At 42.4% G+C, this 27,903-nt stretch overlaps 1 protein-coding gene across 3 annotated transcripts in view; it reads left to right on the top strand.

Moving 5' to 3' along the window:
* GAS2 (growth arrest specific 2) overlaps nucleotides 1-27,903 on the top strand; it is a 161,390-nt gene that overhangs the window by 96,256 nt on the left and 37,231 nt on the right. For all 3 annotated transcript variants that reach the window (XM_048484414.1, XM_048484412.1, XM_048484413.1), the window contains 3 exons: nucleotides 3,123-3,186; nucleotides 16,904-17,048; nucleotides 27,126-27,233. In XM_048484414.1, coding sequence (XP_048340371.1) covers nucleotides 3,123-3,186; nucleotides 16,904-17,048; nucleotides 27,126-27,233 — 317 coding nt within the window. The remainder of the gene's footprint in view (nucleotides 1-3,122; nucleotides 3,187-16,903; nucleotides 17,049-27,125; nucleotides 27,234-27,903) is intronic.

The following is a 27,903-nucleotide window of genomic DNA, read 5'->3' as shown; positions in this document are numbered from 1 at the left end:
CATAGCTCGGCAAAGGCCCAATATTATTTTATTTGCTACTTTTATAACTTGTCTTTATGCCAAGGGGTAGTATTAACTTTGGGTAGAAATAGAAATCCTTTCCCCACAAGAGAATAGTGTGTTTGTGTACCAAATATGTGTTTGTATTTTTCTTCTGATGTTTAAACTATGCATTCCATTGTTTATGTAGTCCTCAGGAATGCTAGCACTTTCAGTTTTAAATGTATCACCACCCTTATCACATCACCAGCTGCTTGGTGAGGCTCAGTTGGCTAATGCTTGCACTGTCCGTCATGCTTGAACAATGATTTCACTGTTTTACAGCGTTCATCATGAAATGCATAAAATATGTATGGAATATCATGAGCCAGACCCACTGAAGTGTATTTGTTTGATCTGAGAAGCAAAACTCTGACAGAAACTTTTCCTTACTTGCTCAAATCGTTTTCTTATCATTTTACAGGCTGTCATCTGCTGGAAGTCTGCATCATTTAAAAAATGAATGCAACATGTCTTAGTAAGATACCTCAAAACTGCTTTAGCTAGATATATATATGAGAGTTTTTCAGTTTTCAGATTAATTAACCTACATGAACATTACACCTACATTTTTGAAGATTTGAAGGCTGATTTCTGCTGTGACTGCCTAACAATGGCCAGTGAAGGCATTCATTTCTTAAAGCTACAGGTGCCACTTCCATCATTTGGCACTTTAAAAAAGGTTTCATCTTTTTCTGCAAACTTGGGGTTTTCTTTGGTACATAGAATATTCTGTCTTGTCTGTTAATAGCCCCAGTATCCAAATTTAAGTGTCTGTAAATTGGACATGTTCAGAATTAGATGTATTGATAATTACCTTCAAATCTGAATATCGTAGTTAATGTCACCTGCTTTAAATAGTTATTAAAACATTAATAGGAATTTTGATTTCTTTGATTATCCACCTCCCACCCCATGGGCAAGAAAAAAACATCTATGAAGTTGGCAGAATTGAATTACACAAGTTGCCAGTATTGGATTACACAGGTTGCCTTATACAACTTTCTGAAGTTGCTGGTTTAAACATAAATGTTTTCAAGGCTACAAATATCCACTTGCAATTCTGTGGGGAGAAGCAGCAATAAGACAATTTGATATGTAAAATGGTAAATAGGAATGGATTACAAACATGACCTATCCTTAAAACCCGCAAAAACTGTTACAGGAGTGGTTATGAGTAATGTAGGTTTGTCCCATATGCCTTAAAGTCATTGATTACATTTACTTCCATGAGTATAAAATGGTGTCTAAGAGATAAAGTAGGCTTCTTTGTGATGCACACATGTCACTTCAGGTGCCATCGTAGGCACTCCTCCTTATGAATAGAAGATGATGCCTTAACTTGTCCTCTGTGAATTGGCTTATGTGAATGGAGTAATATGACAAAAAAAGTAAATAAAATTATTCTGAAAATAAAGGAGGAGAAAATGGCTGGAGGGAAGACTGGTCAACTACACAGGGCATGGATAAGGGCCAGGTGATCAAACAGAATGGAAGGGGGAGGGACTACTGAAGCAAGCACCATTGTCCGAAAGAACAGAAACCCCACCCCTACAAAGAACAATTTTTTCAGCAAATTAGAGCTACAGCAACACAAGATTGTTACTGTGACAGGGAGAGAAGAAAACGGTTAAAGGACAGATTGGGCAACTACAAAACGGAAGCAAAAAAAAGAGCAGTCACCATATCCTGAAGTAATAGAAACACATAACCCCCCCCCTTGCAAAGAACCACATTTTTCAGCAGTCTCTTGTCAATTTCATTTGCTCTCAACTGCAAACACAGTGCATCTTTGCCTTAATATTCACTGCTAATTTGAGGTGAAAGTGACATAACTGATCCAAAGGACCTAGTTATGTGTCTGTGCCCTAATGTTACATCATAACCCACCCATTCCACACAAAAATCAGCCCTGCTTTTTTGTATCTCTACTTGAACATTCCATTGCAAATTCTATCTGAAAGTGACAAAGCTACCATAATCTAATAGACACTGCTTGTGTGTGTGTCCCTGCTGGAAAATTGCTTCACTAGTTTGATATGACAAAGAGAAAAAATAAAAATGGAAGAGGAGGAGGAGGAGGGGGAGGAGGAGAAAATGGGTGAAGAGAAGGTTGGACAACTTCATGGGGACATGAATAAGGGTTAGGTATTTGGCGGGACCAAGAAATAGACCATTTTAACATGATTACACACTCAAGGGAAGCTGGCTCAAAAATGGATTTTTTAAAAATCACGGTACAAGCGCTTGGAGAAACAGAGGAAGACAAATGAAGGGAAAATGTTTCTGGAACTAAATGAAAGAATAACATCGGGAATTAAAAGGGAGAAATGTAGCATTTGACAGCAAGATACATTGTAAACAAATCATGCAAAAAAGGCTGTTGTTCTGGAGGATTCTCTGAAACACATCAGTGACTTTTCTGGAGGTTGCTGTGGAAAGAACGAGGCAATAAAATTGTTTCTTACTGTTCAAGGAAGGCTTGGATGCATTCTTATGGTTTTTCAGATTTATTTTTTATTATATATTAATAATACAATATTATATAATATTAAGACAAATGCAGAACATAAAAATTGAATTCTTGCAAAATAAGCATGATAGTCAAGCAAATACATCTGTCTTACTGTAATTGCATCTACATTAAACCCAAATCCTATATTTATTATGTCCAAAGGAATGTTAAAACTTTAATCTTGATCCAATATATGAAAGGTTGCCACAAGTCTATATATAATTTTTGTGATAGATACATCTCTTTAATTTTCTCAAACCAGTTGAATTGTTGGCCATATATCTAATTTCCAGTTTCTAGAGAAAAGTAGTAATTAAGTTCAGATCAATAATTCTAAATATTTATATGTTTTTGTAAGTACTTATATTAATTTTTAACAATACATCATTCTGACTGATTAATCTTTAGCAACATTTTAATCACTAGCCATTGCAGCCGTATTCCAGTGTCAAAGCTGTAGTGTTAAGATTCAAGACTTGGCAAGTTGACCTTCGCATATCCTTCAGATCCTTCAAATGCTTAAAATATTTTGTTGTAAATATTTTCTGTCTTCATTTTGCTTTTGCAGTCCTCCACAAGCAGCCCAGAGAAGTGTGCCTCTGTTTGCTCGAGCTTGGAAGGATTGCTGCCAGGTAGGCAAAAATGTTTCAAGAACAGAGAAATATTTGCACTCTGACAGCAGCAGCTATTGAGTGAATGACCTTCAGTGCATCTTCAGGCTAACATTTGCATTAGCTGAGGTCAAGGCCAATACTCTGAACAGTGGCTACACATGGACATATTGTAAGCAGATGTTCAAATACAAACAATCAAGCTTCCTTTCAGACAATGATGGAGCTTGTCTGCCATCTTCATATGGAAGACGGAAAACCAACATGAAAGGAAGTGGAATCTGAGTAGGCTTTTCTAAGCTAGAATTATTAGCTTTAAATATTTACATCAATCACTGAGGACACCTTGTTCACCCTGAACAGAGCTGGCCCCGGATATAAATAATAACTGGAATGGCATTTACACACATTTAAATGGTTGGCATTCGTAATAATCTCCTTGGTCTCAAGAGAATGGTTTTATTTTTAATTCACTGCAAGCAAAATAAAGAATTGTGCAAAATAAAGAATTGTGATTGTATTAATGTCTGTGATGTCAGATATATATGCCTATTTACGATAGGTGAGTTGAAAAGGACAGATTGCTACCACACACAGGCTGGTTCTACGAACATCTGCTGTGTGAGTCCCATTGGTACTTCATGGGTACATATCTGTAACTCTTGGTTGTTGCAAAGAAGTGGCATTGAGTGGATTGTGCACACTTCACACCAGGCAGACAAGTCACCATGTGTACATCACACCTCTCACAAACCCAACTCTCTACATTCCTAATTATCGAATCACCTACTACATGGAGCCTGCCATCTCCCCGAGGGGTATCCTCAGTGCGAGAGGATAGCTGATCGCCAGCTAAAGAAGGGGTCCCATCTAAGGGAGCATCTTCCACCACCTCAGACTGGCACCCTCCATCCCCCAGACCCTCATTCTCCATGATATCTGAAGAGATGTCACCCTGGGAGTGGGACCTGGCTGTTAGGTCCCTGAAAGCCTTGTCTATCAGCCTCTCTGCATCTCTGAGCTTCTCCAGGTCTGCCACCTTGGCTTCAAGGGAACACACACGTTCCCTGAGTGCGTGGAGCTCATTGCAGAAAGGGCACACCCACGACTTCTGTCCTAGTGGTAGACAGTCGTACATGTGACACTCAGTGCAAAACACTGGAAAAACCCCACACCCCTGCTGGCTACCCGCCATCATATCTAATTCTATTTAGATATTCAAATATTAAACTTTCTGTACCTTCTACTATCCCTCAAGATATGTCCTTATTCAGTAAAACACCTGTGTGCACCGTTAGCAAGCCCCAACCTCTCAGAAGCCGGGAGCAAGCACATGGACAGGACAAAGAGGAAAAAGGAAACCTCTGTTAACCCCTGTTAACAACCCCTGTTAACAACATCTGTTCCATCTGAACCGAATCCCTTTCTTCTTTAAGGTGTCGGTCAGGGGGCGGTAATCTTGACACTTTTTCAAAATCATTCCAGGAATTTCTCTTTGCAGTTGTATTTCGTCCCCATCCATATATAAATTTTGCTTTGCCTTTATGTGCAAGAACTCATCTCTTAGCGCTTTTTTGACAAAGCCCTCCAAAAAGAAAGCCAGAGCTCACTGAGCCCTTTCTGTCCCACTCCTCTTTTCCACAGCTACTCCTCTCCGGTGTTTCCAGAGACTGATGGCAAGACTGATCCAGGGATCAGATGGCAACCAATAATCAATAGGGCAGTCAGAGAAATGCCCCTGTAACCTGTACCGGCACAGAGGGGGCGTTTCCAGGGGGCAGAATGGACTTTTGGCCCAGGAACCCTCCCTTTTTGCAGTGAAGACTTACTTCACCAAAAAGTTTATGTAAGTCATTCACGATGATGGGCTTTCCTGGGAGAGAAGAAGATTTTCTCCTTCTCCCAATATCTGCTCCATTGATTGCCTCTTAGGAGGCAGCACCATCCCTGGCCACTGCTCTACCACTCTCCTTCCTTTGGATTGGGTTGCCTGTTTCAGTTTAACTACAAATTATATTATTATAATCTATTCACCAAAATACCTGGAGGAGAACATTTGAGCAAGACCTAGAGGCACTGAAAATTGCATGGAAAGAGGCTGAGACACTCGCCCAAGACTGGAAATGCTGGAGAGCATTTGTTGCCCAATATGCTACTAAAAATGATGGATTCGAGGATGATGATAATGATTTACTTTACAATGGCTTCAAATATGCTTACTCGGTATCTATTAAAATGAAAAAGAATCACAACATATTTTGGAAATGGTAAGAGAGTGTTTGACCTACTTTAGCAGCTCTTAAGGGCAAACTATGAGAGATGTTATGTAACAGTGTTTCAATGTCCTTAAAAAATCAAACAGCAATTTGAAGATCATGGGCTATATGTGCATTGCTTGCAGAGGACATAAAATTATGCAACAGTGGCTTGTAAGTTTTTGCACTCTACTCTGTGGGTCTCTATTCCATGGATAGTTTGACACATCTAGTTATCCCCATGGTTGTCTAGTACTTTTGGACTTAAGGACCACTTTTTTGTTTTGTCAAAAGTTTTCACGACTGGAATCGTTAAGATGTTGTGGGTTTTCCGGGTTGTATGGCCGTGTTCCAGTAGTATTTTCTCGTGATGTTTCGCCTGTGTTTCTGGCTGGCATCTTCAGAGGATTACAGCCATACAACCCGGAAAATCCTAGTGACTGCTTTTTTTTATTATAGATACCACATTGATAAAGGTTTAAAAACCTTCCAAATTGAGAACATAAGAAAAAACAATTTGATTCACCTAGTCTAGCAAACTGTGGTGACCTGGAGAGCAAACATCAAACTAGGTGCCCTGGAGAGCAAACGAACAGGGTATAGAGGCTAAAGCTGTTCTTGCATTCTGTCACCTTATTCAGAGCAGAAATAAAAGGCTCTTTGGTGAAAAAGACCGTTTATTCAGACATCTTAGAAAGCTCAAGTACACGCAGTGGCAGGAATGACACTTCCCGCCAGAAGCACAGGTTATAACTCTATCCATCCCATCCCCCTCCCGGCTTCCCATGGGAACGGAGACCTCATCTCCAGCGCAGAGACTGTTAAGTCTCACGCCGATGAAGCTGGCCCATTTATGCATGGAATGTACTCGGAGTTAGGCGACTGCCCTTCCCATCAACACCATTGAAACCTTTACACTCTGCCTCCCTTAAAGAAGACCCCTCCCCCCCAGGACATCTGCGGAGAAGTATGGGTGGAAAGCAGAAATAAGGGTGGGAAGCGTCAATATTGTCGGAATAAACCCATTGATTATGCCCAGAGGAATATACACCCAAGAAGACTAAATATTGCAAGCGTTTGCGATTAAAGCGGGAGTCTGGGATGGCGTCAATTTACGTGATATTTGTGGCCATCAATAATAGTCGGTGGGGGTCTCTCTCGAAGATGCGTGCCAAACGTCGGAAGGCGGGAGCCTATGAGTAGAAAACTGGAATGGGAAGACAAGGATGAATGTTACTAAGAGAGTTAGGCAAATCTAGTGTCCGGGCAGTGACATCATTAATCGCTGAAAAGTAATCTGTGAAAAGGTCCCACGGATCTTTTGCCCTGGATTTGGAAAATTTATGCACGTCTCTGAGATTTTTGGTGAACAAATACACCCAAAATACGCAGAGGGAAATCCGAGCGGTGCTTATCCAGCTTACTGCTTTTAGGAGTCCTTAGCCTGTTGTAAGGCGGTCTGGACCGATTTCCACCCCTCGGCTGGGGATGAAATCCATTGTTGAAACTCTGGAGGATCCAATGCTGTCATGGTGGATTCGCGATAGCATGGCGGGAAGGAGCGACCAGACACAATTTCAAAGGGGGTTTTCTTTGTACTGCTATGAACGCGCATTGTTATAGAAGGCGGTAAACAAAACAGCGGAATAGGCTAGCACCAATTGTCTTGAGTGGTAGTTGGTGTAACAACGTAAATACTGCTCTAAGGGTTTCTGTATTCGTTCTCTCCGACTCACCGTCACTTTGAGCGTGGTAGGGGGCGGCGACTGCTGGAGGAAAGGCCCCCAACAATGTTTAAAACGCCTTCCAAAACTTTGAGAATGAATTGGGGGCCGCGATTGGAGACCACCTTATCGAGGGGGCAGAATGTAGGCGGTAAACATGTTGAATGAACAGCCGTGCTATGCTTAGGAGCGGATGGATGGAAGCACATGGAATAAAATGGGCTTGTTTAAGAAAGATAAGTCCACCACTACTTACGCATAAGACCGTTATTTACCATGACTTTCCGCGGTAAATCTGCTAATGGATCCATGGGGATGATGACTTTGGGAGGCCGGGAGGCCACCGGGAGAGGAGTTTCAACAGCCCATGGGGCTTTCCCGGAATATTTTTGGCTTCTGCTGGACAGAGCAACGCTTTAATATGGAGCACTCGATGTCGCTTGCGCATTAGCGGCGCCACCAGGAAACAGCCGAGGCGGGCCGTACAAAGTTTTCAGAAAAGCAAAATGTCCTGGCGAGAAGACATCGTGGCAGGAACTTCAAGAACCTGCTAGCGGACTGGAGGAGAGCATTACCAACTCTCCCCCCTCCGCCAAACCCCATTCTCCAAACGCACTTTGGTGGGAATTCTTCTTCCATCCGGCTGGAGAACTTCGTGCAACCCACGCCTCACCGAGTTGGTCCCATGAGGAAAGGAAAGACGAAGGAACTGGGAATAGGATTGGAAAGGAGGAGTGGGCGCGTGTGAGATCGGGTGACAGCCAGCCCCAACTGGGAGGGGAAGAGAACAGTGCGTGGAATGTCACCATTAAAGGCAGCTCCACCCCCCTCCCCGGGTAGAAGAAGCGCTGAGCTAGCGTCAACCAGTTTATTAGTTTTCCAGAGGAAGAAAATGGACTGTGAAAGAGAAACGAGAAAAGAAATCGGCCCAGCGAGGTTGTTTTGCGGACATCTTGAGGGGAGTGGAAAGAAGCGGCGGAGTTTTTTTGCCGTGATCCGACCAAACCTGAAAGGAGGTGTTTTAGCCCCCTCCAACCAGTAGGCATGAAGTGGAGAAGTGCTACTTTGATGGTGCGCAATCTCTTTATCTCCCCACACAGTCGAAGTTGAGTTCAGCACGGGAGAATTTCTTTGATAAAGAAGCACTGTGAACCAGCCTACCATCTTTATTTTTTCTGCAGCAGGGCTGCCCAGATTGCTTTGTCCGAGAGGCATCCCGGTGAACCACAAGCGGGAGATCTGGGTCCAGGGTGCTTTAGGGCGGGTTGATTGGTAAAAGCAGACTTGCAAGAGCTGAAAGGCTGTTTGACATTCTTCAGACCAGGAAAGGGGGGCCCCGGGCTTGTGAGACAGTGGATCTTTACCCACTTGAATGCGTAAGAGGTCTGTGGCAGAGAGGAGAGTCATTTCAATGAATTGGGGTATGAGAATCCGCGATAGAAATTAGCAAAACCCAGAAAAGATTGGAGTTCTTTGCGGTTGGTGCATGGGGAACGGAAGCCATTGTTGCGGGACCGCGTCAATTTTAGCAGGATCCATTTTTAAGCCCTCGAGGCGAGGTCCGGTAACCCAAATAGTCAATAGAGGTCTAGTGGGAAACAGCATTTGTGGAGGATTTGGCAAAGAGAGAGTTGTTGAGACAGCGTTTCCATACTTCCCGCACCAATGGCGCTGTGTGCTTCTTCCCATGGTTTGTGAATAAATTAAAGCGTCATCTAAGTATACTTTGACTCCCTTGTACAATAAATCATGGAGAACTTAGTTGATAAGGGCCATAAAAGCCCCGGGGGCCCCACTTAACCCGAACAGCATTGTAGAACAATTCAAACTGTCCAAACTTTGTATTGACGCAGTCAAGTGTTCATTGCCTTCAGCAATTCTGACTCTGCTAGTAAGCTTCTCTCAAGTCTAATTTAGTAAAGATGCGCCCTTTGCCCAATGCATCTAAAAGGTCCTTGATCAAAGGCAAAGAAGAGGTGACATTTAAACTTTGAACAGGGAGACAGCCTTGAGACCTCGATAATCTGTGGAAAGCCGTAGGAACCCATCTTTCTTTTTTACAAACAAAAGCGAAGAACTGCGCGTGTGTGTTTAGTATGGCCGTATGATTACATGCGAGCGAGGTTTTTGTCCAAGAAAACGGGGTTCCTTCTCCTCATTAGGACTCATATACGGTAGATTCTACCTTTGGGCAGTTAAGCCCCCGGCTGTATAACGATTTACTGCAGTCAGTGTCTCTATGGGGTGGCAACTGATAGCGTCTGCCGACTCCTAAAAGAAAACTTCTGCTTCTAGATCTTGAGTACGCCGGTGCAGGATGCCAATAGAATCGGGAGCAATAAGCTGATAAATGACAGGGGGGGGTGTGTGTGTCAGGAGAAGTTGGGTTTTCCCCCCAATTCGTAATGTTCACCGCAGGGAGAGATTGAGTAAATTCTAAGATCCTTTCTTTCCAAATGAACTTTGGTTCATGCAACAATAACCATGGCATGCCCAGGACTATGGAGTGTTTGGCCACTGGCGCCAAAGTCAGACTAATTTACTCCCCAATGAATTGGGCATAGCGGAGGAGAGAACGGTTGTGTTTTGAACTGGGCCGGTCGCCGTTCCCGAGAGGGCTGCCGTCCATTTGGGTGAATGGTATGGGCTTAGCCAGGGGAATTTAGTCCAGACCACAAGCTCACCTCTCTGCCACAGGCCGCATTAAGCAATGGGAGCAACCAGAATCTACAAGGGCCGAGGCGGCTATGTCACGGAAGTATGCTTGGCGGGAGTTGGCCAGAAGCGCTTGGACAGTAATGGGAGCGCTGCCTTCACTCACAGCGTCAGGAGTCGGACCCATGTCCATGGGGGGGGGGGGGCTGAAGAAAGAGCAAACAGCTGCTTCCCGCTATCACTACTGGAGTGCGTCGCCGATGACCGCTTTTAAGATGAAAACCCGTCGGGAGGCGGCCCCGATTTCTGCGTGGTGAAAGCAGCGGGTAGAGGTCGCGGCGTGGCTGGAAGCGGTTGGTTTTTTGTTTCTTCCGGACAGCTGGCGGCTGGAGTGACCCTGGTCCTCCGCGGTAAAGACACAATCCCAGTGTTCGGCGATGGCGTATCAGAGGTGGTCTTCGGTAAAGGCGGCTGGGCTTGGCTTGAGTAGGCGCAGTGGCAGGTTTTGAAGCATTATAGGCCTCCGAGCGCTGGCGTATTCCAGGCGATACGCCACTTGGGATCCCAGGCTGCAGTCCAATCAGCAATAGTCACGAGGAACCCGAATTAAAAACACCGTTTCAAAAGCTTGCCGTCAGCAACATCCGAGAAGTATTAATTTTCATGCGTTCCAGGCCACTAAGGAGGGAATTGACGCCGCCGCGCCGCGAAATTCGCGGGCAAATTCTGCAAACTGGCGGTTGCCCTGCTGGATAGTTTTGATGGTGCGGATAGCTTCATTTTCGGCGACCGGATCTTGCCAGCGCGTGCTTAAGGCGCCTGGAAGGAATCACGGGCACCGTCGCGAGAGTCTTCGATCTTGCAAATCCAAAAGAGTCACAGACCAGTCGGATGAAACACCTTTACATCCAGGATATGGGCTTGCGATGTCCCGTATTTTTTCGCGCTCAGACCGGTATAAATCGTATCGCAGTGCTCCATGTGGGCATCGAGTTGTAAGATGAAGTAGGGGAGTTTGTGGGCGGTCCCCATCAAAGCGAACTGAGTGTCGGGGGCCTATGGCAACCCCTTTCCGCGGCTCTTGGCGCCTGCAGGGGCGGCGGATGTCAGGTTGAGCAGGTTAGGCGAAGACGCTGATTTGCACGGGGGGGGGCCGAGGATACATTAGGCGACCAGTAATGCCGGTGCGGCTGGACTTCCGATGGGAGCGCTGGTCGCTTGGAAATTAGTAGGGCGCAACAGCGTTGCCCCTCTGGTGCCGGCAGTATCAGTGACAGCGTAGACTCCAACCTGGGGCTTCCTGGTCTGCTGCTTCCTCCAGTTCCCTCTCCAAGGCAGCCAGCTCTCTCTCCTTCGCGGGTCAATGCATCCTAGTGCGCATGCAGAGCTGAACTTTTCTACCGTTCCAATTTAGCCAGTTCGTCCCGGACGTACTACAAATAGCTGCAGTAAAGCTCACTTTCGCGTGCGCAAGGACTGAGCAGCTTTCGCGTTGCCGCTGTAGCGAATCCCAGTTTGGAGCGTTCCAGGACCTTATGTGTGGACTGACAGATTCTGCGCATATTGTCGTTTGGAAGCGCGCTATCGGCACTTTGGTCCAACTGCGATTTGGACTTCTTTGCGTTTAACGCAATTCCCAGTCCCTCTGCAGGTTTTCGCGCTAATACTGCAGCTGTGCACCGTTCTCTCCTCCCATAGCTGGCGTTCACGGGTCCATGCTTCTTTGGCATCTCGCAGTCGGCCCACTTCCTCATCCCAGCTCTCCTTCGATGGGAGAGGGAACAGATCCGGCTGGGAGTGCAGGCTTTCGTCGGATTCAACGTCGACCACCGTGGAAGAAGTGATCGAACTGGCGTATTAGCCACCGGTGGCTCCCCGGGGTACCTGATTACAGGCGCTGACACGGGATTGAAGGTCCATTCGGAAGACGATGCAGATACACCTCCCAATCCCAGGTTTTAGTCCCAGTGTCGCCCGGGCCCGGGCCCCGAATGCTGTGCCACGGTGGTTTCTTTAGGAGCATCGCAAAATACGAGTCCAGGAATCGTTCAATGGACTCCTGGGTTGCCGCATGAAAGGTGGTCAGGCCCGTCTCCTCCATGACAGGAACGCATCTGAGGTTTATGATCCATACGAAAAGCGGGTAGAGATCCGATCCACAGGCTTCGATCCATAGATGGCGACTCATACGACTCATGTAAGTGTCCATGGTAAACCGTCACGTCCCTCGTTCCAATGGAGTAAAGGAAGGCTTCGTGCTGATCACGAGGGCGGGAAAGAGTCACCAGGGAGACCCGTTCTCCCGCCGGTTCCTCCAGATCCAGAAGAGAAAGGTCCGAACCCTCTTTGAGAGAACTACCGCACCTTCCCCAGGAACACCCAACCTCTCCATGCCGAGACACCAGAGGTCCATACTGCACTAGGATATATATATAGATGAATTAGGTTTCCTGCCACAATGTAAGGAATTCCATAGAAGCAGAAATAGAATATTTTAATGGTGAAAAAGACCGTTTATTCAGACATGCCAAAGCTCAAGTACACGCAGTGGCAGGAATGACACTTCCCGCCGGAAGCACAGGTTATAACTCTATCCATCCCATCCCCCTCCCGGCTTCCCATGGGAACGGAGACCTCATCTCCCGCGCAGAGATAAAGTCTCCGCCGATGAAGCTGGCCCATCGCCCGGGCTGTGGAATGTACTCAAGGTTAGGCGACTGCCCTTCCCATCAACACCATTGAAACCTTTACACTGCCTCTGTATAACTTGAAGACAGCACACAGTACCTGAGAAATTGGAAGGTCTGAGGAGTAGGAAAATAGTACTGTTAAACTGATTGTGTAAAACAACAAAGCATGCACAAATGCTATAAGACAGCAAAGCATGTATATATCTGCTGTAGGTATTTTGCTTGAAAATGGTATAGTCTGTACAGATAACTAGGCTATAATGAACACTCTGGGTCAACTGGGTCAAACCGTATCATTGTGCTAAATGGTAAGGATAATTTAATCATACATCAGTATAGATGCATGATTAAGAATCCTAGTGATTCAAGTCAAATAGATTTTTTAACAGATTCAGTATTTTTCTTTGAATTAATGGTTATAGAAAAGATTTATAATCTGTGGAATTATAGAAGAAATGCATATTAGGCAAAGTTTTGTTGAACCTCCTTTGCTTGATGTAAGATCATTTTTAATGTATTGATAAAGAGATTTTTCACATGATTCTGATACCATGGGACTATATACTATCTTGTGTGAAAAGGTTTGCATACCAGCTAACTTAATTTTTAGTTCTCTATCAAGATTTAACCAGTGTGGTTTTAATTTCTACTGAGCATAAATGGGGTTGGAAATTTTTCCTTTGTTTATTTGAACCAATACGGATTACAACTGGACAGGGAAAATATTTAAAACAAGTAGTTCTGAAGACAAAAAAATGTGGTAGGTTAAGATGTAAAAAGCTGCATTCTTAAAAAGAGCAAGGGAACTACATCTGATGAGTAAAGTTGAATGCAGGTGTACAGGCAGGTCCCAGTGGGAACTGAATGATTTACAGCCTGTCAGCAACTGGAGACAGACAGGAAGTCAACAGATTATATGTAGGTGCTTGCTCCGACTATAGCTGATATTTCATTAAACAGAAGGGGAAACCACAAGTCTCACTTTTATTTTTCTATACATTTGCTCTTAAGCAATTATAGCATTTTGTTTGCAAAGAAAGACAATCCAGGGTCAAATGACACATTTAAAAATGTGTGTCCATAGTGATTACATTGCTTGCATTCTGTATGTACTATTTTTCTTTTTTCTGAAACAGCTTATATAACAGCACCTGTAAGCAACTTCTGTCAGGATCAATCTCAGGCTGTGAGCATAGTTTTGACTGCAGTACTGCAGCTTAACACTCTGCACCATGGGGCTCCTAGCATCCTCTCTCTAGAGGCCTATATTTTTAGCCTCAGCAAAAAATACTTATAAATCAAAGAAATAAAACATACTGTATATTTGTGTTTTCAACTTGGAAAGTTCCTGTATTCCACAATAGTACATATTCTTTCATTATTTGGGTAGCCTGGATTCCGGGACCTAAAAAAGAGACAGTGTTGTCTAATCAAGGTCCAGGTCCAAAAACTTCATTCAAGCCTGAAGTCTTATTGTATGTTGGCATTCCTTAGCTTAATATACCTAATGGAGAGATTACAGATGCTGCTATGAACACCACAAAAGAAGGATGCAATGCAACTATAATCAATTAATAATAATTGTAAATTAATTTTAAGTCCTTTTATCATATCACCAAGTAATTGTTTCTCAGCTCCAGGGGCTCTTTGAATTCTCTGCTTTTCTGGACTGATTTCAAAGATTGCTTTAGTCACCTTGGCCTCTTTTGAGAACTGAGAGTTAGAGAAGGTTAATGTGATCCTGCTAGTTCTGCCAGATCTCTCAGTGATCTTCAATACTGTTGACCATAGTGGCCCTTTCCCCACTCACCTTTTGTTGCGCACTAACCTTGCCAATTAGCTCGGGGTCCAGCGGCACTCCCCACTACAGGGGCGGCAACAACGCAGCCGCCCTGATTCTGCCCCTCTCGCGCCCCCTCAGCGGGCGTCATTTCGGCTCCTCTTTTGAACAGAGCCTTTTTGTGGGGAAGGCCGGGTGGTTACCCCGGTTTCCTTTATCCCGCCGCCTGATGACGTTCTCCCGTCCAGTGTCGGGGCATGGCGGAGGCGTTAAGCGATCGCCGGTAGGGGACTCCAACTGGGCCGAATCCTGGAGCTATTTGTGGACACAAGATGTTGGACAAGATGTGTCCACAAATAGATGAAGAGACAAAATCAGTTGAAAACTAAAAAAAATCCCGCTGTATCATGAACGCCATACCATACCCTGATTGGACGGGAATCCACATCATCGGGCGTTGGGAAAAGCACGAACTGGCAGCCAATCAGGTTTGCTGAACGGATTGTGGGGAGTCACCTGGCAAGCTGCTCGTTAAGGAAGGGGCTTTCTTTGATTGGGGAACATGACCCCGCGCCAAAAAGGTCCCGCAGCAGACGAAAGCGGTAAGTCTCCATGTTATTTTTAGAGTGGAGAAACGCCCGGTATCCTACTGAGCCACCTCTGAGCAGCTTCTGTAAGGGCCATCTTTTTTTCACCTGTCTTATATTATAGTGTAATCAGGAGCACTAGTGGCTACAAATGATTATACAATTGTTTATTGAGTTTTTCTCATCTTCATTATTCCATAAAGGGCTCCCCTTATAATCTATTTTTCCCTTTCTTTATTTTCCAGGATACCTGAAAGCAATACATATTTCTACTTGGCAAAGGCATAACTGTTATGTATTGACTGGTTTTATCTTTGCACAAATGTAATTGGATTAAAAACCAAAAGCAATTCTAATTGGTAATCAGCATGAGGAAGGCTTTCGTTAAAGGTTGGTTTGGTGGTAAACATTGGTTGGACATGGTTGTATTGAACTGGGTTATAAGTTCTCATCTGTCTTCTCTTATCCAGGTCCTCAGTCCTGCAGTCCATATTGCTTTACATTCTGATTATTCGCCACAGCTCTATTTTTTTTCTTCACTGGCTAACTTTTCTTGTCAGCATCAGTGTTCCCTGTAAACTGTGCAGGTGCACAGCTGCTCAGTCACTATATTCGTGCTGTGCAGATAAGGGGCTTCCTGGCATGGGAAATTCTCCCAGGCTGTTGAGTTCTGCTGAATGTTTGAGAAGTTCTGTGCAGTGGTAGGGAACGATTAGAGGGACTATTGGTCAGCATTCATTAGAAATGCCTTGCCTTGAAGACACTTTGTGATTCTGCTTCTTCGTCTTGCCTTGGTTTCTCCTTATGTGCCCTCTCATTTTTTATGCTCAATATAATCTTCTGAATTGGCCTCATGATTCCTCCACACTTGTCTACAGTCATTTGCTTTGTTTTCCCTGTGCTTGGAATTTCCTTTTGTCTTAATAGCTGCCTTCCCACTACTCTGTCTTTATTTAAAAGGTGTTTTAAAACCTACTTGTTCTGTATTTCATTTCCTTTTATGAACTTTAGCCTTGACTCAGAATCCATCCTTCTGTATTTCACTTTGTTACCATCTTTTCCCCATCTCCTGCCTATCTACAATGCTCACCTTCCCATTATAATATTGTATTTTTAGATAGTGAGCCCTTGAAGAGTAATTTTTAATATATTGTATATAATGTATTGTAGGTGCTTTGTAAATTAAATGTGATGGTGATGGTGATATCTCTGAGTAATAATTCTGCTATATGATATGATATTCACAATAGAACTATGAGTCTGCTGCAAGGACTTGCTATATTGGAAAATAATTTCTACTGAAGACAAGTGATAGGCTGGATTCTAGTGTTGGCAACTCCAGACTGAGAAATTCTTGGAGATTTGGGGGCTTGTAGAGGAGGCATTTTGGGGAGAGATTTTACCTAGAAAACTGTGGTATTCCATAGAGTATGCCCTCTAAAGCTACTATTTTCTCCAGGGAACTGAACCCTGTAGGTTGGAGATCAGTTGTAATTCTGGGAGAACTCCAGGCTCCACCTTTAATTTGACTTGGATGACTCCAAAGAGTCTTCTGGCCCACGTCACAAGGCAAGCTGCAGTAAATGAGGCAAAATCAGCCTTTCTTCTTCAGGCACCAAACAAAAACTTACTTAGCTGTGCTTTCTCTATCACCAGCAGAAGCTGATGTTAATTTTGCTCAGTTGTCCCTCTTCATTTCAGTCTCCTATGTCTCATGCCATTTTGTCCAAGAGGCTTTCCTGACCCCCGCTCTTCACAAGATTTTTGGGGAAGTTCTAGGTGGCTGCTGAATAATGGAAAAGGCAGGGAAAAGGCACTTTGAGAGTCTTTTGCTTGCAGTTCATATATTTTATTGTAACCTGCATTGAGAACACAAAAAAGAGTGGGGAATATATATAATATATATAATGAAAATAAAATATAATCTTGCTTAGTATTTTCATTTCTGATTTTTGTATGAGGAAGTTTAACTATTATCCTGTTAGAACATTTATGTATATGTTCATGAACTACTTTGTAAGCACTGGTAACTTTATGCCTTCAAAAGGTTTGGTGTGGAGCCTCCTGGATTAATAAAACTGGAGAAAGAGATTGAACAAGAAGAAACACTTTCAACTCCTCTTCCCTCTCCTTCACCTTCTCCATCAAAATCACCTGGAAAAAAGAGCACAGGCAAACTCCTGGATGATGCGGTAAGACAGACACCTCAAGGGACAATATTTTGACAACACATCTATCTCAGGGGCTCCTCTAATATTGTTGTTAGAGTGCTGTGCTGTGCAGGATTAGCCATCATCCTTTTGGCACAAGATCCACAGATCCAGAGGACAGATGACGGCATCTGTTAGATGGCTTCAGGCATTGCAATTTAGGTTTATTTACAATTAGTGTCCAGAATTCAAATTCTATGCCAAGCAAATTTGAGTTTTGCACTAAGAAAATTAAATTTGATACCCAGTGTAATTGTAAAAACGTTAAACGTCTGTTTATTTATATATTTATATTTGAATTTTCAGACTGCCCTCCCCTGGAGGGCTCAGGGCGGTGAACAGCAAAAAAAAAATACAATAATTTAAGCATATAGTCACATTGAAAACCTATCATAATTAAAACAATAAAACAGTAAAAGCAGAATAATGCTATAAAATGGGAACTATATAGCACCAGATGGTGACAAAACGCACCCCCCTATCATGCCCTCAGGAGGCCTAGATGTAATGGGGTTAAACGGTCAACCTGGCTGGCCGAATGCCTGGCAGAACAGGTCTGTTTTGCAGGCCCTGCAGAAACTTTCTAAGTTCTGCAGGGCCCTGGTCTCCCTAGGGAGCCTGTACCACCAAGTAGGAGCCAGGACTGTAAAAGCCCTGGCCCTTGTGGAAACCAGCCGGATGTCTTTTAGCCCAGGGACCTCCAATAGGAGCGGAGGACCTAGTGGGGAAATACAGGGAGATGTGGTCCCTCAGATTTTGCACAAAGTTGGTCAATACTTTGCAGATTTGTGATTTGTTTGAGGCGATGAAATGCATGCTTTAGTTTTCTGCAAGCAATATTGCAAATATAACCAATACTTAGCGAAAACTGTAAGCTGATTCACCCTATGCTGCCTTAGCAAATGTGTGTTAATTTCAGCTAGATGCTTCCCCCCCCACCCCTTTTGTGGCTACTTTTTAGAGATAGCTCAGTTCTGAATTAAACTTCTGGAGTTTTTCTTTGAGGCTTTGCATAGTTTCTGCCCTACTTCCTTGTGATCATTTTTTTCGTCCAACAAGGTAGAGAAATCAACTAATTTGTGGACTCAAGTCCATGTGAGTCCATGTGGCACAGTGGTTAGAGAGGTGAAAAGATCAGTTACAAGGGAAGAGTAAGGTCAAAAGGACAACACAGCAATGGCTGAGAAGCAATGAAAGTCCTATATGTGGTCCTTAGGATTATTAGGTATCCTTCTAGGTGTCAAAAGCATCTTGCATTTAAGAGCTGTATATGGATGCAGGCAAGAGCGATCGTGGTGTAGTGGTTAAGAGCGGTGGACTTTAATCTGGAGACCAGGTTCAATTCCCCACTCCTCCATATGAAGCCTGCTGGGTGACCTTAAGCTAGTCACAGTTCTCTATAGGCCACACAGAGTCAGGCAGTGGCAAAGTACCTCTGAAGTCTCTTGCCTTTAAAACCCTATAGGGTTGCCATAACTCAGTTGTTATTCGACAGCATGCACACACATACATCTGCAGCATACCCACCTTGTCTTTAAAAGCATTTCACTTATTCTAAAAGAGAAAATATTTCATACAGAGGTTTTTTTCAGTGATTTTCAAAATTTCAAATTTATCCATAACCCCCCCCCCCCCCCCCGATCTCAGTATAGCAGGGGAAAACCTGTTTTTTTCTAGTTTTTATGGGCCTTCACATTTATAAATGCAACAATAGTTGAAGTTAAGTGGGAAAGAATTTATCTCCTGTAAGGGATCTCCAAGTGGCTTACAAACTCCTTTCCCTTCCTCTCCCCATGACAAATACCTTGTGAGGTAGGTGGGTTTGGGGATAATTTTGGGGAGAGTTTGTGGAGAACTGTGGCTAGCCCAAGGTTACCCATCAGGCTTCATGTGTAGGAGTGGGGAAACAAATTCAGTTTACCAGATAACATTCCCTCTCTCATGTGGAGGAGAGGTGAATCAAACCTGGTTCTCCAGATTAGAATCTGCTGTTCATAACCACTACATCACACTGACTCTCCAAAGTACTGTATATACTTGCATATAAGTCGACCTGCGTATAAGTCGAGGCACCTAATTCTACCACAAAAAACTGGGAAAACTTATTGACTCGTGTATAAGTTGAGGGTGGGAAATGCAGCAGCTTCTGGTAATTTCAAAAATAAATACCAATAAAGTTACATTAATTGAGGCATCAGTAGGTTAAATGGTTTTGAATATTTATTTCAAAGAAAATCAGTAAACTAGCTCTTTAAGTGGAAAAGACAAATCAACAGTAACTTTAAAAGTACAAAACAACAGAAACTCAATCAGCGACTAAGCTATAGCAAGAGTTAAAGGAGATCCTTCAAAACTTCGATTCCTCCTCTCCCTCATCTGTATCATCCAAATGTGTTGACTGAATCCCAGATTTGGAGGGATATTTATCAGGGCATGCAGGAGTTCAGAATTAACATTTGACAGTGTGATCCCACCTTGTGACCCTTAACATTCTGAGACTTATAGAAGGAAGCTATAAATCTGTTTTCCATTTCCTCAAACATAAAAGTGTGCAGTATAACAATGAAATATGGCAAATAATACAGAAACAATAATAGTTCTGGCTGGCTATGCAAAACAGACCAGCTGGGGTCTCCAGTTCTTGTAGTTCTCTCAAGCTGTGTCCAAAACCCATGCAAACTAATAGCCAGTCCAATATAATGCCAGAGCATGGCCTCCCTTCTCAACAGACCTAATACAAACATTCTCATACCTGAAATATGTAAATACAGTTCATAACAACTGAACTCTGTGAAGTTGAGGCCTGTTAGCAGTTATGAAGCCTATTCTTCCTTAGAAGAAATGGAGCCTTCTTCCTTATATGGAAAATCTGAGCTCTTTAGCTCCGCCTAATGGACTCTGGGTTACACAAACAGAGCTTAAGCCATAGAGAACAATGGAATAGAATTACCGTATTTCCCAGAGTATGACCCGCATATAAGTCGAGGGAGGCTTTTTCAGCCTCATAAGCTACTCAGATTCTTTCCATACAGTCCTGTGAGTGTGAGACGTTTTATACAGTAAAGAGATATTGTATGATGTGAAGATAACATGCATAAATAAAACAAGCACTTGGAAGGGATTGTTTGAGCCCTGCACATATAATTTTACCATTTGCAAGGCACTGAGTTTGTCTTGCCCAAGGCCCAAATTCCTAGAACTGGCACTGGTACCATTTCCAAATAATGTCATGCCACTTGGCCATAACTATGATGAAATATCTCTACTTTAATAATATTTTCTTTTATGTTAGTTGTCCTGGAGATTCTTATGAATCAAAAATCAAGATAAAAAATCAAATAAGTGAGTGTAGTGTAGTAGGTACAGTGTCAGACTAGGCACTGGGAGACCCAGGTTCAAACCCCGACTCTCCCATGGAAACTTGTTGGGTCACCTTGGTTCAGTTACACATTCTTAGCCTAACCTACCTTTCAAGATTTTTGTGCAGATAAAATGTGAAAGGGGAGAATTTTGGAATCCAAGTTTGGGTGTCATTGGGGGGAAAAGTAGGGTATAAATGAAATAAGTAAATAAATGAAGGATTAGAATGCCAGTGGGTTGATGACTTTATTTGGTGTCCACTTCGAGAATGGTGATGGAGTCTGAACATATGGAATTGCCATGTATTGAGTCATACTAAAGGTTCGCCTATAAAATTACGGCAGCAGCTTTCCAGGATCTGATGAGGTCTTGTTCACAATTTAAACATGTAGCCTACTTTAGAGGAAATCAGACTGTCATTGTACTGACAGTGACTATGCAAGTATTTTCTTGCCTTGCTACCTAAGATGTTTTAAATTAGAGAAACCAGAGATTAAACCTGAGCCCTTCTCTTTGCAGTTCATTATAAAAACAGTGTCCTGGAAAACTAAACAGTTAAATAGCAAAATGATATATATATATAAATAAAATATATATGCAATTCTTATTCTACATGGTAGATAGGCCACTTGGGAGTTATAGTGTGCTCCTTGAACCAGAGGCGTTCCTCCCATGACTAGGCAAGAATGGGCAGTTGCCCTAAGTAGCCCTGTGAGGGGAAGCATGAGTTTGTTTGTAATGGGATTTTTTGTATTTTCAGTGTTTTTCCATTTTTGGCCTGCAGAGGGTGCAGTTTTTAGGCTAGCAACACCAAAATTTCAGGGATGTTTTGGGAGACTCTCCTGATGCACTATCATTTAGATTTGAAGGGATTTGGATTCAAGGAGTCCAAGGACTATGGACTCCCCAAAGGAGGTGCCCCCATTGTTTTAATGGGAGCTAATAGGAGATGAGAGCTACACATTTGAGGAGTGGATAATGGCATGGACCCCCCTAGACAAACTTCCTGTGATCTGGGAAGGTATCATCAGAAGAATCTTTTACTGATTCCCACCCAGGTTTTGTGAAGTTTGGTCCAGAGGATTCCAAGCTATAAGACTTTCCAATGGGAGCTAACAGAAGATGGTGAGGCTACACTTTTGAGGGTGCTTTGGACACCCCTGAACCAGTCTTCACCAAACCTGGGTGGTATCATTAAGGGAGTCTCCTAAAGATACCCTGAAAGTTTGGTGCAAACTAGCTAACACAATTGCACCCCCTGCCTGTGGCACCTCTAGAATTCCCCCAGATTTTCCTTTAAAATCCCCCGTCTTTTGACATGGATTTAAAGGGAGAATCTGGGGTTCCCAGTTTAAACAACATTGGAAGTGATGCTGTTTTGGGGGTGGATTCCAGCATCACTTGTTTAAACTAGAGAGCACTAGAATTCTCCTTTGAAACATTGAAAGTGATGCTGTTTCCCCCAATTGGGGGTACTGGATACAACACCATAAAATGTTTTCATAGCAGTAATAAAACATTTTGAAAGCATTTTGAAAATGTTTTCAAAAAATTATTTCTGTTGTGTGGCATGGCTTATTGCTGTGCTCAGATTTGTGAGTTGGGGCATGTTCTATAATGTGATGGTGACTTTGAAACAACCTGGTGTAAAAAATCATTGCTTGGTCACAGTGAGAGAGGGTGGCTGCCCATGGGGGGCGCCAAACTCCAGTTTGCCTAGATACGCCACTGGGCGTAGCTACAAGGGGATGGGGGTGCGCGTTGCATTGGGCACGCGCCTGGGGGGGGCATCAAACTCAGGTTTTGCCCAGGGCTCCAGTTTGCCTAGTTACGCCACTGCCTTGAACCCCCGCCCCCCTTGCTACTCTTGAGCTACAAGAAACAGATGGAATGTGGTGTATTTAACAGCGTTCGTGAAATATATTGTATTCTAATGTAAACTGGGTTAGGGTTAGCATTTTTTTCCTTGCTGTATCTTTCACTTTCAAACTCTGTCAACTCAGCTGTCAAAAAAAAAAGATGGAGAAGTTCATAGCTTGCAGAAGAAAGATGACTATGTTTCCCAGGGGCAAGGGAAAGGGGAGAAAAAGAATATGAAGGATGACTTGATGACCTCCTTTAATTTACTGACCAGCAGCAAAAGAACAAAGATTACATTCATTCAGAGAGATACCTGACCTTCCCCATCCTTCAGCTCATTGACTTTAAACTAACACACACACACACACACACACACACACACACACACACACACACACACACACACACAAAGATATTGTTTCTGCAAAGCAGCTTTGCAAGATCAGTATGGAGGTCTTTATTCTTTGTTGGTTTGTATTAGTGAGACCATTGTCTGTTTCTGTTTTGAGACAAAAAGGCAATATGTAGTTTTAAGAATTTCTCAAGAATCCTTAGCTACATTCAGCTCAGCTCTGCAGCAACAGTGTGCAGAAACAACATGAATATTTTTTCCTCTGGTGTACAACTCAGTTCCAATACTTCCATTTGAAAAGGCTGATTGGGCAGAAACTTGACTTATGTCATTGCTGCCCAGTTTGTTCAAGTTCAGAATTCATGGAGCTGAGGCTCCATTAGCTTGTACTTTGTACTGGAGGGTACTTGTAGGTTGGAGAAGAGGAACTCTGCCTCGTACTGCAGCACTTGTCCGGATGAACTCTGATAAGGGGTTTAGTCTTACAATTGTTCAAATGGTTTCTGAACAAGTCATTTCTTTTAAAGTTCTCTGATATAAACATGTCTAGGAACCATTATTTGCTTTACTGTGAAAACTGAAGAAGAGGAGGAAGAAGCGAAGAAGAAGAGTTTGGATTTATATCCCCCCTTTCTCTCCTGCAGGAGACTCAAAGGGGCTTACAATCTCCTTGCCCTTCCCCCCTCACAACAAACACCCTGTGAGGTAGGTGGGGCTGAGAGAGCTCTGAGAAGCTGTGACTAGCCCAAGGTCACCCAGCTGGCGTGTGTGGGAGTGCACAGGCTAATCTGAATTCCCCAGATAAGCCTCCACAGCTCAGGCGGCAGAGCTGAGAATCAAACCCAGTTCCTCCAGATTAGATACACGAGCTCTTAACCTCCTATGCCACTGCTGCTCCTCTCCCCTCTCTTTAAATCATAAATCATTCCAGTAAAGCAGCATAATATTGTTGCAATGCTGCAGCCAGCAACCTCCAAGGGCATTTAGAATGTTCCAGGTAAAATCAAAGAGTTTTAGACCATCAACCATCAAATGGGGTTACGTCCCGTTTTCACCAAAAGTGATGTCAGCTGGTGCTATGCAAGCATGCATCCCCTGTTTTCTCCTGCCAGAGTTGTTGGGCAATTGCCCTCTTTAGTGGAAGACCTGGCAACCCTAAAAGATAATATTTCCAGAACCCTGGATTAATTAAATGGAGAGGATGAATGAGGTCATTCAGAGGAGCTCAGTAATCAAACTTGGGAACAACATGTATTATCATTTAATGCAATATATACCCATATCTTAAAAATGGACTTAAGCTCACAAAGCGGAGTTCAGAAACTGAAAAATGGGAAAAGCCATGCTAGAAGATTGAGAATCCTCACATTTCCTTTATAAACATGAAGGGAAGGATTATCTTTTATTCTTTGCAATGTAAATCTGTTCCTGACTGTCAGTGAACTAAAATAGATAACCAGACATCAGAATGTGATCTGTTTTCTCTTCAATCCCTGATTGTAGGCACCTGGCTAACTGCTTTTGGGAGCAGAAATAAGATGCTGAAATAGATAGGTCCTTGATCTGATCAGGCAGACCAATATTTGTATTTTTTCCTACAAATACAGAAAATATATAAGGCAGTAGTTGGATTTGTACTCGTATTTTTAAAATGTGTTTACCTCACTTGCAGTTTCTCTGTGTGAGCCTTTACTTTTTGACCTAGATCTTTAAACTTTCAAAGATCACCAGAGTATTACCGTAGCTGAAGTAGATTAAATCTTTAGAAAGAGTTCCTTGTACTTTGTTTTCTTTGACATAAACACATCAAGTCTCCTTACCTTCTACAGAACTACATGGTACGGAAATTATCATTTTCATGCTCTTGTCAGTGTTGTATTTTTTTCTAAAAACCATAGAACCTGAATTTCAAATTAGAGTTCATTCAGCCAGATGTGCTCTTTGGCTGTGATGCCTCTGCTCTTTTCAGATCACTGACAAGTTCAAGATACACTAAATATTAATGCAGTTCAACTTATTTCACATATCAGTGATTCTCAAAATAGTAGATCTTAACCCACAGTGGTTTGAGTGGATCAACAGGACATCAGTGGTTGGAACAATAAAGCAAAGAGCTAATGTAAGCACTGATTGATTCTGTAACTGGAAGCTTTCATTCTAGCCACAACTTTGCTGACTGGAGTTGTGATCAGATTTCAGTTAAATCATACTCTAACACAACTTTCTTTATGTTCACTAGAATTAGAACAATTTAAAAAATAAAAATGGTTATATGAAGTGAATTTAGTGAGATTAGTTGTGGTTTCCTACCTTTTTCTCTTAAATTGACTTGTCGGTCCTCACATTTTAATTATTAGCACATCAGTGTAGCATTCTTCTGTTCTACAAACACCCAGTGTGCTAGAGCATAATACACAAGGAACAAGTGACTTGATTTAAACAGGAGGAAAAGAATTGTTTATTTGTGCATTTATTTATTTATTAGATTTATATCCTGCCCTGCTACTTAAATTTACTCAGGTTGGCTTACAAAGAGAGCAAAATAAAATTGCGTGATTTAAAAAATCAACTAAATACAAAGATAAGACCACAAAATGAGCAAAACAAAAACAATCAGCCTTTCAAAGTCCTCTTATGGCACAACCAAATGTTTGTGGCACATCCAAAAAACTCTGGAACCATAGCAAAATGATAAAAACAGTTGTGGTAGAAAGAGCGGCCGATTCATCATGGTTTTCAAGTAAAAAAACAAATAGAGGTGGTTTGCCATTACCTGCTTCTGGATAGCAATGCTGGACTTCCTCGATGATCTCTCCTCCAAACACTAACCCTGTTTGTTTACCCTGTATGCTTCCAAGATCTGACAAGCCTGGTTCATCCCACGCCAGGGCAATAAAAACAATAACATTCTTTTTAAAAACCTACATAACTTGTATAAAAACAATCTGGGGAGATTATTCATCCAATCCTCCCTAAAAATAAGTGTCTTCACTAGTCTCCAGAAGGCCATCTGAGCTGGTAATTGTTAGGTCTCGGACCCTTAAGCCAACAAACAAACTCTGAGGTATTGATCAGTAACATTTATTGAGCAGGCATCAAAGCACCACACTAGAGAAGCCAGTTCTGGTGAAGCTGGCATTCACAGTCTGCTTTATCCCCCAAGTAAGCCCCCTTCCCATTTTCCCAAGAAGTTGTGAAAAACAATCTTTGGAGCTAAGTTGCCCCAAGGTTGCAAGCAGATAGTAATAGAGAACCACCTGGCTTCCTGCCCCACGAGATAACGGATGTTACTCTTTTCTCATGGGACCAGGGCGTCAGGGGAAAGCCCAGTTATCTACAAAGCACATGAAGCCATAAAGGAAAGATCAAGGAAAGAATGTCCCAAATGGCAGTGGTTACAGGCTGGTTACATATATCTTTGAGCAGCAATGATTTGTGGTTTCAAGCAGTTACATTGAGTTAGGAATGTATCTCAATCAGTTAGATACTATCCCCCTGACAGTAATCAAGACTTGCTGGGGTTAGCAGGTGGATGAATATGCTGAAATAGGATTTCTATTTATTTTATTTGTTCCCTATCAATGTATTCCCTATCACAGCAACATAAATCATTAAAAAATACAGTCTCACAAAAATAGAAGTAAAAGGAAGCAAACCAAAGTCTCCACTTATGAACCACTTACACCTCATCAGAAGAGCCATGTTTTATAGAGCCTCCAAAATCTGTATAGTCTTAAGGCCTTTCTCACCTCCTCAGGAAGCTCATTCCACAGCACAGGAGCTGCCACTAAGAAGGTATTTCTGCTGTAAGCAGAAATGGTTATCACTGACCTCTCACTTCTCCCTGACCTTCTCATTGCCCTATTTAATGGGGCTGTCTTATGGACACATATAAATGGAGGCATTCAGAAATGGGGGTCCAAAGTCTCTGCTTGGAATGGTTCACTGCTTAAATAATGAAGTTGGGTATAGTCCGTCATAATGACACTAGTATGTAGCCTATCTCTGTATTTAGTGAAAAATGATGCCTTCCTTCAGCATACGTAGACTTTCTTCACTTCAGATGGCTTTTCCACCAGAAATAAGGGGAAAATGAAACTTCACTACTTGGAAAAGACAAAGGAGAATAAGGTGCAAGGTTGAAAGTTTATTTAGTACTTCTAGATCCCTACATGTTTTGCAATTTGCTTAGTTAGGGGATTATCTATAGAAATTGTTTCTATTGTTCAAGGTGGAAGCTGAGGAATAGGAATCTAGAAGTGCTAAATAAACTCTCAACGTTGCACCTTGGTATTTTTCTTTTCCACCAGAGAAAAGACCAGTTAAACAAAAATAAAGCTTTTTTGTAAGTGGTAAGATGCTATCAAGTGGTAAGATGTTATCAAATATGTACTGATACATGTATTTTTGCTTAGGATAGTAAAAAATGCCACTTAATTGATATACATGCAAATGATAGGGTTTTTTGTTTGAACCCCTTGTTTCAGGTCAAACATATTTCAGAAGATCCACCTTGTAAATGCCCTAGTAAATTTTGTGTGGAGCGTCTTTCACAAGGAAGATACAGAGTTGGGGAGAAGATCCTTTTCATCAGGGTAAGAAAAGCTTTCTAGTTCTTTCGTAGAATGTCAAATATTTAAGAGCAGTGAATGATGAAACTGACAAGAGGTCTGTCAGGCAGTAGGTGGGGAAAAAAGAACTGTTTTGGCTGGCAATGCTTTTTTTCCCATGCTGTGCGAACAAAAAACAGATCTTTTTAAAACATCTGTAGGAGATTTAATTTCTGCTGTGTGGAAAAGACCGTTGAAAACTCCATCAAAGTAACAGTTTTGTATTCGCTAAAAAGATCCTGAATATAAGATGACTCCATTAAAAATGTTATACATATATGCAAAATTTATTAACATAACTGTTACTTGTATGCAAATATAACATGACTTCCTTTTTTCATGGAATATCTGTGAAAAAACCCAGTCTTGTGTCTTGTATACTTCACTTCCTTGTGGCATTAGAAATGGTACCACATAATATCTATCTATGTGTGGAGTCCCAATCTAGCATTTTAAAGAAATTGAATGCTTTCAATATACACACAAAAATAAAAAACTGGGATTCATTAACAGTGCAGTCTTATGGAGATTTATTCCAGTTTACTCACTGACATAAGTGAACCTGGACTGATGCAACTATGCATACAATTGCTCTGTAAATGGCAGAAGTGATGACTATTTTTTTAAAAAAAATGTCAATATGTATCCAAAAATA

This window comes from Sphaerodactylus townsendi, linkage group LG02 (assembly GCF_021028975.2).
Source record: "Sphaerodactylus townsendi isolate TG3544 linkage group LG02, MPM_Stown_v2.3, whole genome shotgun sequence".
NCBI classification, from domain to species: Eukaryota; Metazoa; Chordata; class Lepidosauria; order Squamata; family Sphaerodactylidae; genus Sphaerodactylus; species Sphaerodactylus townsendi.
The sequence above is the reverse complement of the archived record's forward strand: the minus strand, read 5'-3'. Positions and strand labels throughout refer to the sequence as shown.